The sequence below is a fragment of the Talpa occidentalis genome, unplaced genomic scaffold, assembly GCF_014898055.3.
Source record: "Talpa occidentalis isolate TD23 unplaced genomic scaffold, MPIMG_talOcc4v2.1 talOcc4.2, whole genome shotgun sequence".
Lineage (NCBI taxonomy): Eukaryota > Metazoa > Chordata > Mammalia > Eulipotyphla > Talpidae > Talpa > Talpa occidentalis.
This window is the reverse complement of record NW_023602073.1, coordinates 59,358,166-59,372,546: the sequence shown is the minus strand read 5'-3', so window position 1 is coordinate 59,372,546 and position 14,381 is coordinate 59,358,166. Positions and strand designations below refer to the sequence as shown.

The window sequence follows — 14,381 nt, the reverse complement described above, 5'->3', positions numbered from 1 at the left end:
CACTCACCTCTGTCCCCTGATTCCAAACACCTGCTCCTGCCCCTGCTCCTTCAGGAAGTCAGTGCCATGACATACTGGAAATTGTAATGTACAGTACCTGAGATCCTAGAGGCACAGAGATGGAGGTGGAGTCCAGAAAGGGGGTAGAAGGAGAACCAATTTCCCCAGCTGGTTTTGTTGGGGTGGGGAGGGGTGGAATGAGGAGAATCATCGTTTTATTTGACATTAGTATATCACAGTTAAACCATCACCACTATTGATTTCATGAACATGTATCCTTGTAAACCCTGCTGCCAACCCCTTCCTGCACCACCCCCACCATCCCAAGGTAATGATTTTCTCTCACTGTATATGAATTTATACTTTCTAGAATTTTACAAAAATAGAATCATTCAATAAATAATAATCTTTTTCATCTGTCTTCTTTCACTCAGCCTAAAGCCTGCAAGACTCATGCATGTTGTTATGTATGTTGATAGTTCATTCTTTACTGCTAAATAGTATGCCATGACCTGAATATAACATATCTTAGTTATCCATTTCTCCATTGAAGGACATCTGGTGGTTTGCAGTTTGGGGAAATTATGAATAAGAACACTATACATGGTGTACAAATGTTTTATATGGACTTAGAATGTAAGAAACTTCTAATAGGGCCTCCTTGGTGGTGCAGGGGTTAAGGTCTCAGTGCTGTCAAGCTATCACCAGCCACTGTGGCATGAGTTCAATTCCCAGTCAGGGAGCTAAGCTATATGGCGCAGCAGACCTCTCCTGTCTCGCCCGCTGCTCCCCTCAGCAGTGAATTTCAGTAGATCTACCTGTTTTGCTCCCCACTCTGTCTCTGGTGAATCCTCTCACCCTCCATACTTCTGGCCATGGCCCAGTTCCTGTATGCATAAATAAATAAAAATAAATCTTTTAAAAAAAGAACCTTCTAATACATATACTTCCAAATTCTCTCTCCTCCTTGTGTTATTATGATCATGTGTTTTACATTTAGATGTGTTATAAACCTCTTTTACATAACTATTTTTGCTTAAATTATCTTTTAAAAAAGCAGTAAGCAACAATGAAATATCTTCTCTTCACCCGTGTTGTCATCATTTCTAATACTATTCGTTTATTTGAATAGATCCAGATTTTTATCTGATATCATTTTTCTCCTGCCTAAACAACTTCCTTTAATATTTCTTTTTCTTTTTTTTTTATAGAGGCATGTTTTTTTTATTTATTTGTTTGTTTGTTTATACAAGCACTGGGTACAGTCAGAAGCGCGGAAGGGTGAGAGAATTCACCAGAGCCAGAGCGGGGAGCAGAGCAGACAGAAGGACCGAAGTACACTGCTGAGGGGAGCAGCGGGCGGCAGGAGAGGTCTGCGCGCCATGTGGGACCCTCCTCTGGTGGCCGGGGAGCAGCCGGGGAATGAACCGGCGCTACAGAGGCCGCGGGGAGCTTCGCAACCCAGCGCTCAACTGCTGCGCCACCAGGGAGGCCCTCCTTTAATATTTCTTGTAGTGTGGGTCTGCTGATAACAAATTCTTTAAGCTCTTGTATATCTGAAAAAAATAATTTCATTTACATTTTCACAGATTTAAGCATATTTAAAATTTCATGTTTTTATATATATATACATATACACACACATACTGTAAAATTTGCCATGCTGACCATTTAAGTGTAGAATTCAGTAGTATTGAATACATTCACACCGTTGTGCAATAGATCTCTAAAACTTTTCTTATCCTGCAAAATTGAAATTTTACATCTATTAAACAATAGTTCCCCACACCTTCTCTCCCCAGTTCCTAGCAACTGTTGTTCTGCCTTCTGTCTCTAAGCCTTGACGACTCTCAGTACCTCCTATAAGAGGATCATATACTTGCTTCCTTGTAACTGGTTTATTTCACTTAGCATAATGTCCCCATGTTACAGCTAGGGCCAGACTTTCTTTTCTTTCTCAGGTGGAATAATATTGTATGTGTATATACTGTGTTTTGTGTATCCATTCACCTGTTGATTGATGTTTGGATTGTATTTACCTTTTCACTCTTGTGAATAATGCTGCTATGAATATGGTTGTCTGTTTTTTTCTTTTTAAAGATTTATTTGTTTATGCATATAAGAACTGGGGTATAGGCCAGAGGTGTGGGGGGTGAGAGGATTCACCAGAGACAGAGTGGGGAACAGAACAAGCCGAATGACTGAAATACCCTGTTGAGGGGAGCAGCGGGTAAGACAGGAGAGGTCTGCTGTGCCATGTGGGTAGCTCCCTGCCTGGGATCGAAGTCAGGCTGTAGTGGTGATAATGCTGAGACTTAACCCCTAGGCCATCAGGGAGGCCCTAAACTTCTCTTTCTGCCTCCAGTGAGTTCCTCTGGTACATTCTGTTCATTCAGAATTCACACAAGCATCTACTGTGTGCCACATACTGTTTGGTACCAGACTCACAAACATTCTAGCAAGGAAGCTAGACAAATTTTTTAAATGAATAAACTGTTAAACAAAACTTAAGAGAAGAAAATTTAGAATGCTTTGTGATAAGTGCTGTGGAAGAAGTGGCCCAGTGTCCTTAAGATGCAAGAATGAGCTCTAACCCAGAATGAGAATCAGGGGAAGCATTCTGGAGGAGGCAGTTATTGACTTTGTATCTTAAAGGATATGGGCATCCCCTGGACAACATCCAGATAGGCACAGGGATAGCCAAGAGTCATTTTAGAACCAAAAGTTTGGTGTGGACTGAGCAGAGGGGGAGGTTACACAGTTTGCCCGGGGCCCTTACCTGATACCTGCCATGTGGAATTTTCTCTGGGAGGCAATGGGGTAGATCTGGGAGGGCCCTAAGGATATGAGTATGTGAGGATAATGATCTGATTTGCACTTTAAAAAAACGTTCTTGTTCCTGTGGGAGCATAGGTCAGAAAGGGGCAAGAGTTAGGGAAAAACAGGTAGAGCAGTCAAGAGGCTATTGAAAGAAATGGGGTGAAGTAAGGCAGCATGGGGTGCATTTGGAGATGGGGCAGTAGAAGAAGGAGTCTGTACTGAGCACCTGGGTGGAGGGGACCCCTTCACTGAGTTGGGAGGGGGAAGGCACAGGTCACTTACGATGGGGAAGATGAAAAGGAGGACAGCTTGGGAAATGGTAAGTTCGAGTTCATCTGGAACTTCCAAATCGACATGACTGCTTCTTCTATGAAGTCATCTCAGTTAATCTGTAACTCAGAGTGAATCTGAGCCTTTGTTTTTGAAATATAACTGAAAAAGTAAAAGCTGTTTCCAATCAGAACAAAGCTCAAGCATATGTGTAGGGGGGCCTCCCTGGTGTCACAGGGGCTAAAGTCTCAGCAATATCAAGCTATCACCAGCCACTGCAGCAGGAGTTCGATCCCCAGCCAGGGAGCTACCCACATGGTGCAGCAGACCTCTCCTGACTTGCCCGCTGCTCCCATCAGCAGTGTATTTCAATAGATCTTCCTGTTCTGATCCCCACTGTCTCCGGTGTGGCCAAATTGTTTAGATAGAGATCATCAGTCTATGACTTAGTCCCCCCTGTACACACAGGACTTAGGACAGTGCTTATTCTGTGGCTCACAATTTCTTTTATCTAGCTTGTCACACTTTTGTTGCCTTTGTAATAAATTGGTGATCTAGTAAACAAATGGATTTCCTGAATTCTGTGAGCCACTCTAGCAAATTAATCGAACTAGAGAAGGGAGTCTGTCAGAAGCACAGGTAACTTCTGGACTTGGCACTGGGGTCTGAAGTGGAGGGCAATCTTGGGAGAATGAACCCTTAACTTACGGGATCTGTTGGCATCCTCAGATAGTGTCAGAATTGAGTTGAACACCCTCAGGGTGTCCCCCCTGGTGTCTGAGAATTGTTTCTTAGTGTGAAGACGCTTCCATACATACTCACATTGCAATAGGGTCCAGAAACCCTTTGCAGGAGCCCAGAGCTGACTATTACGATTCCGATATAGACATTTTCTAATTCCCACAAGCCTGACACTGAGAGGAGCATCCTTTCCCCCCCACCCATAAAGCATAGCTGCAGCTAGAACAGTGGAAGCAGAGGCTGCCTGAGGAGTATCTCATGCCAACGATGCGCTCACTTCCCAGTGACATGCTCACCCCCAACTAGGTAGGTCAGAACAAAGCAGAGCAGAGCAGGCCCCTTGACTTCCAGTCCTTTGCCTGTCCATGTATCAGCTCTCCATTTATATCTAGCGGCTTGGGGACTTTGTCTAGGGCTGGCTCTGCCCTCTTGTCACATATCTCCATGATCATTTTTTTTTTTCCTGCAGGAAAGGCTCCAGTAAAATAAATGCAAAATGAACATCAGGATGCTCTCCCTCATGGCAGGCATCTTCTCTATTCTCATTACCATCCAGTTCCTCATCTTTGACCTGAACCAGATTATATTCATCGGCTATGAGGATAAGTATGGCATCTACTTGGACATAAATTCCAAGGCCTTCTTTTGGATCAAGATCTATAGGAAGACCATCAACAGCACCCTCTCCTGCATCACCATCATGGTCAGCATCTTGTTGCTCTATTGCATCCACACAAAAAACTATAAGGGCTTGCTGTGCTACACTGTGTGGATCTTTGTCTATGAGCTCATCAGCTTCTCCCTGGTCCTGTTCGTCAGTGGCTCCATCAAAGAGCAGTTCAAAGAGCTGATTTACATGCAGTTGTTCTTCCAAGTATCACGCATGGTCCTGCACTTCTTTTGTGTGCCCTTTATCGCCAAGCATACATATACCCTCTACAAGGACCCCAAGACTTCAGGCAAGATATACCGTCACAGGCATTCCTCTATCAATTCAATCGATTCGTGGGCACATCTCCGTCTGAGAACGATATACCACAAGTTTAGCTGACTATGTCAGGGAGAAGAGCAAGAGAGGGAGAGTGTACCCCAACAATGGAGTGCCCCTTTTCCTAACTGTCTTCTGTTGATTCTGCTTGCCTTTGGGAGGGTCTCAAGTTTTATGCACTTAAGTGCTTTTGGGGGGAGAGAGAACTGCTTGGATCCACTACTATCCTTGTGTGTTTGTGACTTGTTTCAGCACTGAATTATATACTGCCTTGTGCGAACTTAACCATGTCATTGGTATTTACTGTTGTCTCTCATATTCTGCTCTCTGTAAAGCCTTACTTTCTAATTTTTCTTTTGTGGGTTGCCTCACAGCTGCATAGTTTTGCTGAGTCCTTTTGGAGCAGTGCTCCAAATAGAACTTTCTGTGCTGGTCGGAATGTTCTATATTTGTACTGCCCACTAGCCACCTGTGGCTATTAAGCACTTGGAATGTGGCTTTTACAACCCAGGAATCAAACTTGAAATTTTATTTCATTTTAATTAATTTTCGTTTCAAGAGGGACATGCAGCTGGTGTGTGGCTACCATATTGGAGAACACAGTCATCTGGAGTCTCATTTTACTTGTGCACATAACAATTAAAGAATCTCTTCCTAGCTTCATCTATCACTCTGCTTCCCTCATACTTTTCAGAAAGCAGTTCCTCCTGTTGCTTTAAAGCATGGCAAGAAAGCGCCAGGATTTCTCAATGTAAGTACTGCTGACATTTTGGACTGTGCATAATTCTGTCTTGTAGGGGGCTGTCTTGTGCATTGTAGGATATTTAGCAGTATCACTAGCCTCTACCCCTAGATGCCAGGAGCACCCCTCACCCTTGTGACAACCCAAAATATCTCTAGGCAGAAAAGGGAACCCTTTTCACTGTTAGTAGAAATGCAAATTGTACAGCTTCTATGGAAAACAGTATGGAGTTCCTCAAAAAAATATTAAAACTAGAACTACCATATGATCCAGCAATACCACTTCTGGGTATTTACCCAAAAAATATGAGAACACTAACTTGAGAAGATATATGCACCTTTATGTTCATTGTAGCGCTATTCACAATAGCCAAAATATGCAAACAGTTCAAGTGACCAACAACAGAGAAATAATTAAAAAGATGTTTTATATATAATATATATGTGTACATATATAATAAAAAAGATTGAATACTACTCAGCCATAAAAAAAGATGAAATCTTGCCATTTGTGAGAACGTGAATTGACCTTGAGTGGATTACGCTGAGCAAAATAAGTCAGAAGGAAAAAGACAAATGCCACACGATTTCACTCATTTGTGGAAAATAATGAAAACAAAAACAAACCTGTAAACTTAGAATGATGGTTACTAGGGCAGAAGGTGGGGCAAGAGGGGAGGGGTAGAAGGAACTGATTGTTTGATAGTGGATGGCAAATGGACATTTGGTGGTGGGTATGGTGAAAAATTTTATCTTGGAGCTTATACAATATTGTAAACACTGAAAGCTCTTTACATACACCCCCTGATGTGCTTTTAATCCTAATGTTTCCATGTTATAATTGGATGAAACTAAGACACATTTAAGGATGTGATCATGGTCACATAGCAAAAGAGGATTTGAATCTAGACCATCTGACTTCCCATATGAGTGTGGTTCCCTGACACCCTCTTATTTTTTATCAAGATAAAAATAAAATAGAGAACCTTACTTTTGACAATACTTTTCCTTCACGAAATGTTGGTAGTGAAGTCAAGGAACACAGTTTTGACCACACCCTCTAGATCAGAAGCAAGAGGAACCGCACTTCCGGGCCTCCCTGGTGGTGCAGCGGTTTGAGCGCCAAGCTGTGGAGCTGTCCACAGCCTCTGCAGCATGGGTTCGATCCCAGCCGGCCAGGGAGATTTCCACATGGTGCGGCAGACCTCTCCTGTCTTGCCCGCTGCTCCCCTCAGCAGTGTATTCCGTCAGTCTGCCTGTTCTGTTCCCCGCTCTGTCTCTGGTGACTCCTCTAACCCTCCCCCGCCTCTGACCTGTACCCAAGCTCTTGCATAAATAAATAAATCTTTTTTTTTTTTTTTAAAAGGAGTAACCCCACTTCTGTAATTACTAAGTGCCAGGTACTGTTCTAACAATTTAGTTAATTCTTCCCACCTCTCTGGGAGGGAGATTTGGATCCAGGTCAGTTTCTAAAATGAACACCAGGTGGCAGTCAGCAATAAGCTTTTGCTTCACCCTGTTTGCCTTCCAAGCCGGATCCTCTAGGGGGTGGCTGGTTGGGATTTAAGAAGCCTCCAACTGACGACTGGGGACTAACAGTGTGTGTCTCCACCCTAGTCTCACAAGGCGTGCCTTGACTGGTTGTGACTTGTTGGTACCCGAAATAAACAAAACATGGGCAGACTTCAGATTCTGAGCCCTCATCCCAGCTGCGGGCCCCTGGGTTCGTGATGCGTAGGTTAAAAGACTGGAAAGCTGCGTAGAGCAGAGACAAGGAGATGCAGAGTTCCAAGAATCACTGCAACGAGAGTTACCTGATGCGGGAAAGCTAAAGATGCTCAGTTACAGTGGTGCACCCCCCTACACCAAGACTTCTTGAAAGTGTTTTTGTCTCTGCTTCTATTTTCTGGCCTCCCATTCTTTCTAGAGCCTTCCACTCCGCCAAGACTACTCTTATTAAAGCGATCATCCACCGCCCTCTCCCATGCTTAGCCTTTTCCCAGGGATCAGCTGGGTTTTGACCAGCTGATCCCTCCCTGTCCTGAAAACTCGCTTCTCTCCTGACCTATGGGGCACCAGGGCCACCACCGGCCAGTCACCAACTCCCTGGCTGGTCTTCCTACTCTATCTACCCAACAATGGAACCTTCTGGTTCTAGCCCTGTTCCCCCCACTTCCCTGGACTCTCCTCACCCAGGCCCATCACAGGTGGCACTCACCAGCTTGGGCTTCTCCCCTGACTTGGTCCTTGTTGATCCAATTGCTCCCTCGCTGTGGCAGGCACCTCTAATCTGGTTCCCAATGATCCTACTCAGCTTATACATCCATCACCTCGCCTTAAATGTTCCAAGCAATAGAGTACGGCCAAAGATGTCACCTCCAAGATTAGGTTACAGAAAGACGGTGACCTCAGTGTTGCTTGCTCCCTCCGGGGAGGCCAGCTGCCAGGTTGGGAGCATCCCATGGAGAGGCTGCCTGGCCAGGAGCTGACAGCTGCAGTCAGTAACCCCCGAGGACCCGAATCCTATCAGCCACATAAGTGGGCTTAGAAGCAGATCCTCCCCCAGTCAAGTCTTGAGGTGACCACAGCCCCCACCAAACATCTTGTCTATAGGTGCCAGACCCCATGCTGGGGTTTCTGACCCACAAAAACAAACATAATCAGTCTTCTCTTAAACGGCTTTATTTTGGAGCAATTGATCACTAACATAAGTTATATCTCTACATCAATGCCCAGTAGCCATCTAAACATGTCCCAATCCATGCAGGTGGTGGTCTCCCATAAACCTGCCCCGAGGCCCAGTCAGTCATACGCACCTCCATGCTTCCAACTGCCCAGGCCCAAAGCCTAGGAGTCATCTTCCTCTCAGCCTTTGGCCGACCCCTCACCTTCACTACAGGTGCAGATCCTACTCCTCACCTCTGCTGCACTACCTGGCTCAAGCCTCTGCTGCCTTTTCCCTGGTTATTGCAGCAGCAGCCTCCTACCTGGTCTCCCCAACTTTTCCTCCTATAGTCTGTTCTCCACCCAACACCCAAAGGGATCCTGTCAAGCCTAAGTAAGACAGAGTCCCTCTTCTACTCTGCTGCTCACGACCTACTGAGTCTCCCCACCACACTCAGAGTGAAAAATCCCAGGCCTTGTGATGCTAGGTGCTAAGTGATCCAGTTCCCTGTCACCTTCCAATCTCCTTTCTAGCTACTTTGTCCTCCCTCCTTCTGCTCCCAGCCACGCAGGCCTGCTTGCAGGTCCTCTTACACACCTACTGCACTCTAGCTTTTGCCCTTGCCAGTCCTTCAAACTGGAACATTCTTGCTCAGAAAGACACTTGCTCCCTTTCTTGTTTCTTTCAAACATCTTCTCAGAAGTCATCAGAGGAGCCCTCTTTGTCAATGTAGTCTATGTGAGAGCAGCTACTCCTACCCTGTCCATCCCTCCCTAACCCATTAACTCTGTTTTATTATTTTTCTCATAACACATGTTACATCTGACTTACTACATATGGTTACCTCCCCCATCCCCTTAAAAACTATGAGTACCATATTTTCTTTATCGTTGTCTTCCTAGAACTTAGAATAACACCCTGAACATAGCAGACGCTTAGTAAGTATTTGTGGAATGAATGGACTCAGACACTCAGCAGAACAGAATGGCCTGTGGTTTCTTTTTTTTTTTTAAAGATTTATTTTATTTATTTATGCATATAAGACCTGGGGTGTAAGCCAGAGGCTGGCGGGTGAGAGGATTCACAAGAGACAGAGTCAGGAACTGAACAGCAGACTGACTGAAATACACTGCTGAGGGGAGCAGAGGGTGAGACAGGAGAGGTCTGCTGCACCATGTGGGTTCCTCCCTGGCTGGGGATTGAACTTGTGCTGCAGTGGCTGCTGATAGCTTCATAGTGCTGAGACTTAACCCTTTGAGCCACCAGGGAGGCCCAGGCCCGTGGTTTCTTGACCTCCACTGGTGGTTAAGGTGGATGGGCTGGTGAGCGGCCAATTCTTACTATTGCTCTTTCAGCCTCTTCTTCCTATCCTTTTCTCTCATTCACTTCTGGAGTCTCTAGTGAAGATTCTAGAGAGTCACAAGTGGGGAGAATAAGACTTCAGTTTCCTTGCCCCTCTCCTCTTTCCCTAATCCTTTTCCCTTGCACTTACTGCGGACACTAGAAACACCACCTCCTCTCCCAGCAACAAGCCTTTCAAATATGTCCCTGGGAAGGGTTATACTCTATAGAAACTGCCATCCCCTCCTGTGAAGATCCTCCAGCCTTCCTTCCTTCCTCACTTTCTTCAGGATGCTTGTTGGGGGTCCACTGTGTGGCAGGCCCTGAGCCAGGAACTGTGGATTATCCTGGAAAGCAAGACACGGTTCCTATTTCAAGGGTGTAAAGGCAAGACAGGACACAGGGCAGGTTTTCTGATCCCATGCAGACCGGGTAAAGGAGGAGTCAGAGTCCTCAGTGGTTTTGCAGGTTTTTATTGGGGTTCAGCAGGTACGTGGCAGGCAGGGATGCTGGGGGGCTGGGAGGCTGGCAGTCCTCCCAGCCCCCAGCAAATCTTGACTCTATCTGGGCTCTCTGGCATTCTCTGCTTCTGCTTCGGGCTTCTTCTCTTTTGGCTTCTATTGCTGCTGCTGGCATCCCCGTGACACCGCCCGTAAAAAGCACAGTCTTAGCCCAGGTGAATCCCATCTACCTAGGCCCACACCCTATTCCAGGTGCCCGCCATCAGGCATGCATTCAGGACAAGGATCCATCATCTATCCGGATGGCGGGAGGGCAGAAAAGCCTGACATTTTCTTTACCCTACAAAGGGGCTCCCAGCCTAGTGAGGGGCCAGGTCACTCAGGCTGTCTGTTTCCAGCATGATGGGTGCCAGGGGGAGCAGTGGAGACCTCAGAATGTATCCCAACTTTTGAAGGGTGGAGAATCAGGGAGGTCTTCCAGGAGGAAGAGACCGTTGAGTTCTAAAAAAAGGTAGTCTTGAGAAATGAGTGGAGGAAACAGAATAATGAGAACCTGCCAAGGTGCAACTGCCCCTGTGACAATAGTGCTGTGAGTTCATATCTGTCATTTCACCTCAAGCTGAAGGGGCTCTGTGCAGGGGACGATGGTGTCAAGAGGAAGCCAGCAGGTGGGAACTTCCCCAGAGAAAAGAGGGTGTCCCCTTTTCCCACGGCCTCTGTGGCCCGGAAGATGCTTGTTGCAGGGATCCAATCACTGAGTGTGTCTGAGCATCTTCCCCACCTCACTGCTGTCACCTGGCCCGTCTGTTTAGCAGTCGCCTCCCACAGAGCCCAGACTTGATTCTGTGTTGATTCTCCCCTTGAGTTAGACACATGTCCATGTTCCTGTCTGTTTCATTTTTTTTTCTCACGGCCTTTAGTCTCCAGCACCCTGCTTGCTTTGCCCTGGAACTCCTCACGTCGATTGCAACTGTTGTCTGCCTCCAAGGCCCTCTTTTTCCTTTCTTGAGTCTCTTCTCTCAGCCCTTACAGAGGGAGGAAGGCTTGATTTTCTCATTTTTCAATCCATTTGCCCACCCAACAAGCAGTTAATGAGGGCCGGTGAGAGCCGACCCCTCAGAGAGGCTGCCTTGGCGACAGGCTGAGCCCCTGACCCTGGAGTCTGCTTTTCACGTGGACAAGCTGCTGGCGAAACCCTTCGCGGCTTCCTTCCCCTTCTCTTTGGTCCCCGGGTCAGTCATTAGTAAAACAGAAAATTGTTTAAATGAATTTTTTTCATAAATGATCTATGATTTTCCTCCCTGGGAAACAGGTTTGACAAATAAATGCCTTCTGACCATCTTAATTTTGTTTCATAAACAAGGGCTTTGTGTATTTGTGCCTATGACTGTGTTTGTGTATGAATGTTTGTGTATATTTATGGATGTTTGTGTGTCTATGTACACGTGTATGTGTCTGTGTCTCTGTTTGTATATGTCTATGTTTGGATATTTGTGTTCATGTAAAAGGCTGAGTTAGACAATTATTTGGTGATTATCATAATAGCATATATTAAATATATGCAAAGGTCAGATTTTTTTCAGGCTTTATGTTTTTCTGAATTCTCCATCTGCTTCCTACCAGAGCTACCTATTTCCTCCAGAAGTATCTTCCGCAAGGGGCAATACTAGAATGCATCCTAAAAAAGAGGTGCTTGGCTTTTCTCTCACCCTAGCAACGTGCCACTCGATCCTGTACAGAAAGTGGAGAATGCAACTTGAAGCCATCCTGCTCCTCAAACAAAATTTTAGGGACAAAAAGGATCCTTTTCAAAAGGGTTAGGAGAAAGTACTTGTAAAAAGTGCCCAAATAATTAGAGAATTAATCAATTCTGGAAATAGACACAGCCCCCTGCATCTCCCTTTATCCAGCTGAGCCTTCTGCCAGCCACCCTGACCCCAGCCCGACCCCACTGTCCCACCCTCTGATCTGAGGATCTCTTGCATTTTCTGATCTCACTGAGATTGGTGTTTTTTTTTTTTTAACATTTATTTATTTATACATACAAGAACTGAGGTAAAGGCCAGAGGTGCCGGGGAATAGGGGAGAGGATTCACCAGAGAGAGAGTGGGGGGCAGAACAGGCAGATTGACTGAAATACACTGCTGAGGGGAGCAGCAGGCAAGACAAGAGAGGCTTGCCAGGCCATGTGGGTCACCTCCCTGGCCAGGGATCTAACTTGTGCTCAATGGCTGTGGATAGTTTCATAGTGCTAAGACTTAACCCCTTGTGCTACCAGGGAGGCCCCTTGAGATTGTTTTATTTAGCATTTGATTACCTTTGTACAATAACCACCCTCCTTGCCAGCTTCTCACATTCTGAAGCACACCCATGCTTTCTAAATATGTGCATGTGTATCTTCTTTCTTCCAATTTTCCATGGGCATCATGCTAAGAAGTGAAGCAAAAATAACAAGATGCAGGACCTCCCTGGTGGTGCAAGGGGTTAAATCTCAGCACTATGAAGCTATTGATCCCCTGCCAGGGAGCTACCCACATGGCACAGCAGACATCTCTTGCCTGTCCTCTGCTCCCCTGAGCAGTGTATTTCAGTCAGTCTGCCTGTTCTGCTCCCTACTCTATCTCTGGTGAATCCTCTCACCCTCTCTGCACCTCTGGCCTACACCCCAGCTCTTATATCCATAAATAAATAAAATAAATCTTTAAAAAAATAAATAAATAACAAGACACAGTTTTGGTCTTGATTCAAGAAGGGGGCAAGTGAAGGGGTTAGTACAATAGTATGTGATAAATCGGGTTCTGAACCCAAAGTGTCACCTCCATTTCTCAGTGATTCCTTCAACAGATGTTTATTGATCACACGCTGTTAGCAGAGCTGATTCTAGATGTTGGAGCAACAGCGGTGAAGAAACAGGTAAAGTTCCTGTGCTCACAAAACTTACATTCAAAGGAAGGAAGACAAGTGATCAGCATGTGAACGGATAAATAAATATATATATATTCATTTCGCCTAGTAATAAGGGCTATGAAGAAAATAAACCAGTGTGGTGTAATAGAGTTTTATCCCAGATAAGTCCTAGGAACTCTATCCTCTTGTGACTGGCTCAGGAACAGGTCACGACTCAATGGAAACGGGCAGCTAGAGGCCCTTTGCTAAGGAATGTCTCTGGGGGAGGTGATGCTAAAGAGGCCTGGGAAGATCCATGGGAAGGGCTTTCCAAGGAGAGGGAACAGCAAATGTAAATTTCCAAGCAGGGGGATAAGTTTGTTGTGTTCAAAGAACAGTCAGAAAGCCAGTGGAGCTCTGAGCATGGGCATGGAGGGGTACTGATCACATTTCATCCCTCTAATATACCTTCCGGTGTCTCCCAGTGGAAAACTAAAACCAAATGTTCCAGACTCTCTTACAGCGATGCTCCTGGAAGCTGGGCCTGAGTGTAAGCTTAAGAAGGTAGAAGTAAGGGCCTCCCTCGTGGCACAGGGCTTAAAGTCTCAGTGCTATCAAGCTATGGCCAGCCACTGCAGCACGAGTTCAACACCCAGCCAGGGAGCTGACCCACATGGCGCAGCAGATCTCTCCTGCCTCGCCCGCTGCTCCCCTCAGCAGTGTATTTCAGTAAATCTGCCTGTTCTGTTCCCCACTCTGTCTCTGGTGAATCCTCTCACCCTCCACCCCCCACACCTCTGGCCTGTAACCCAGCTCTTGTATGCATAAAAAAAAAAAAAAAAAAAAAAAAAAAGACCCTGTTCTAGTGTCACACATAAAGTGGTACTGCTGGAATTTAAACCCAGCAGCCTGGGCCCCTACAGTTAATCACAATCAGTAGCATGTGAGGCTCAAAAAAAAGCATTAAGAGAACAAAGCAGAGGAATCAGGGCAGGTTCACCTCTGGAAGAAATCACTCATCTTCTGATCAGTCCAGCAAATCTGCATTGGACCTAGACTTCATGCAGGACCGAGAAAGATGCTGGTGATAGAAAGAGGAATGAGGCCTGCTTTCCTGCCCTTGGGAGACTTACCAAGTGGGAGAAGAAGCTGACAGATAAGAACATTAATTGCTATTGGGATACTAAGGGATTTGGAGATCATACCAAGGGAAGGATGGCTGTAGGTGACTTACAGGTAAGAAAGGTGTAAAGGCAGGACAGGACACAGAGCAGGTTTTCTATCATTCTATGCAGATGGGGTAAAGGAGGAGAGAGTCCTGGAGCCCTCAGTGGCTTTTGCAGGCTTTTATTGGGATTTACCAGGTACACAGTAGGCAGGGGTGCTGCGGGGCTGGGAGGCCTGCAAGTCTTCACTCTTTCTGGGCTCTCCAGCATTCTCTGCTGCTCTCGTGGTTCTCTGCTTCTCG

The 14,381-nt window shown here is 45.8% G+C and overlaps 1 protein-coding gene across 2 annotated transcripts in view; it reads left to right on the top strand.

Annotated features, from left to right (window-relative positions):
* TMEM217B (transmembrane protein 217B) overlaps positions 1 to 5,206 on the top strand; it is a 33,049-nt gene extending 27,843 nt beyond the window's left edge. For both annotated transcript variants that reach the window (XM_054698754.1, XM_054698753.1), the window contains exon 2: positions 4,301 to 5,206. In XM_054698754.1, the coding sequence (XP_054554729.1) occupies positions 4,328 to 4,882 (555 nt within the window). In that variant the 5' untranslated portion in view covers positions 4,301 to 4,327 and the 3' untranslated portion in view covers positions 4,883 to 5,206. The remainder of the gene's footprint in view (positions 1 to 4,300) is intronic.
* Positions 5,207 to 14,381: the final 9,175 nt, after the last annotated feature.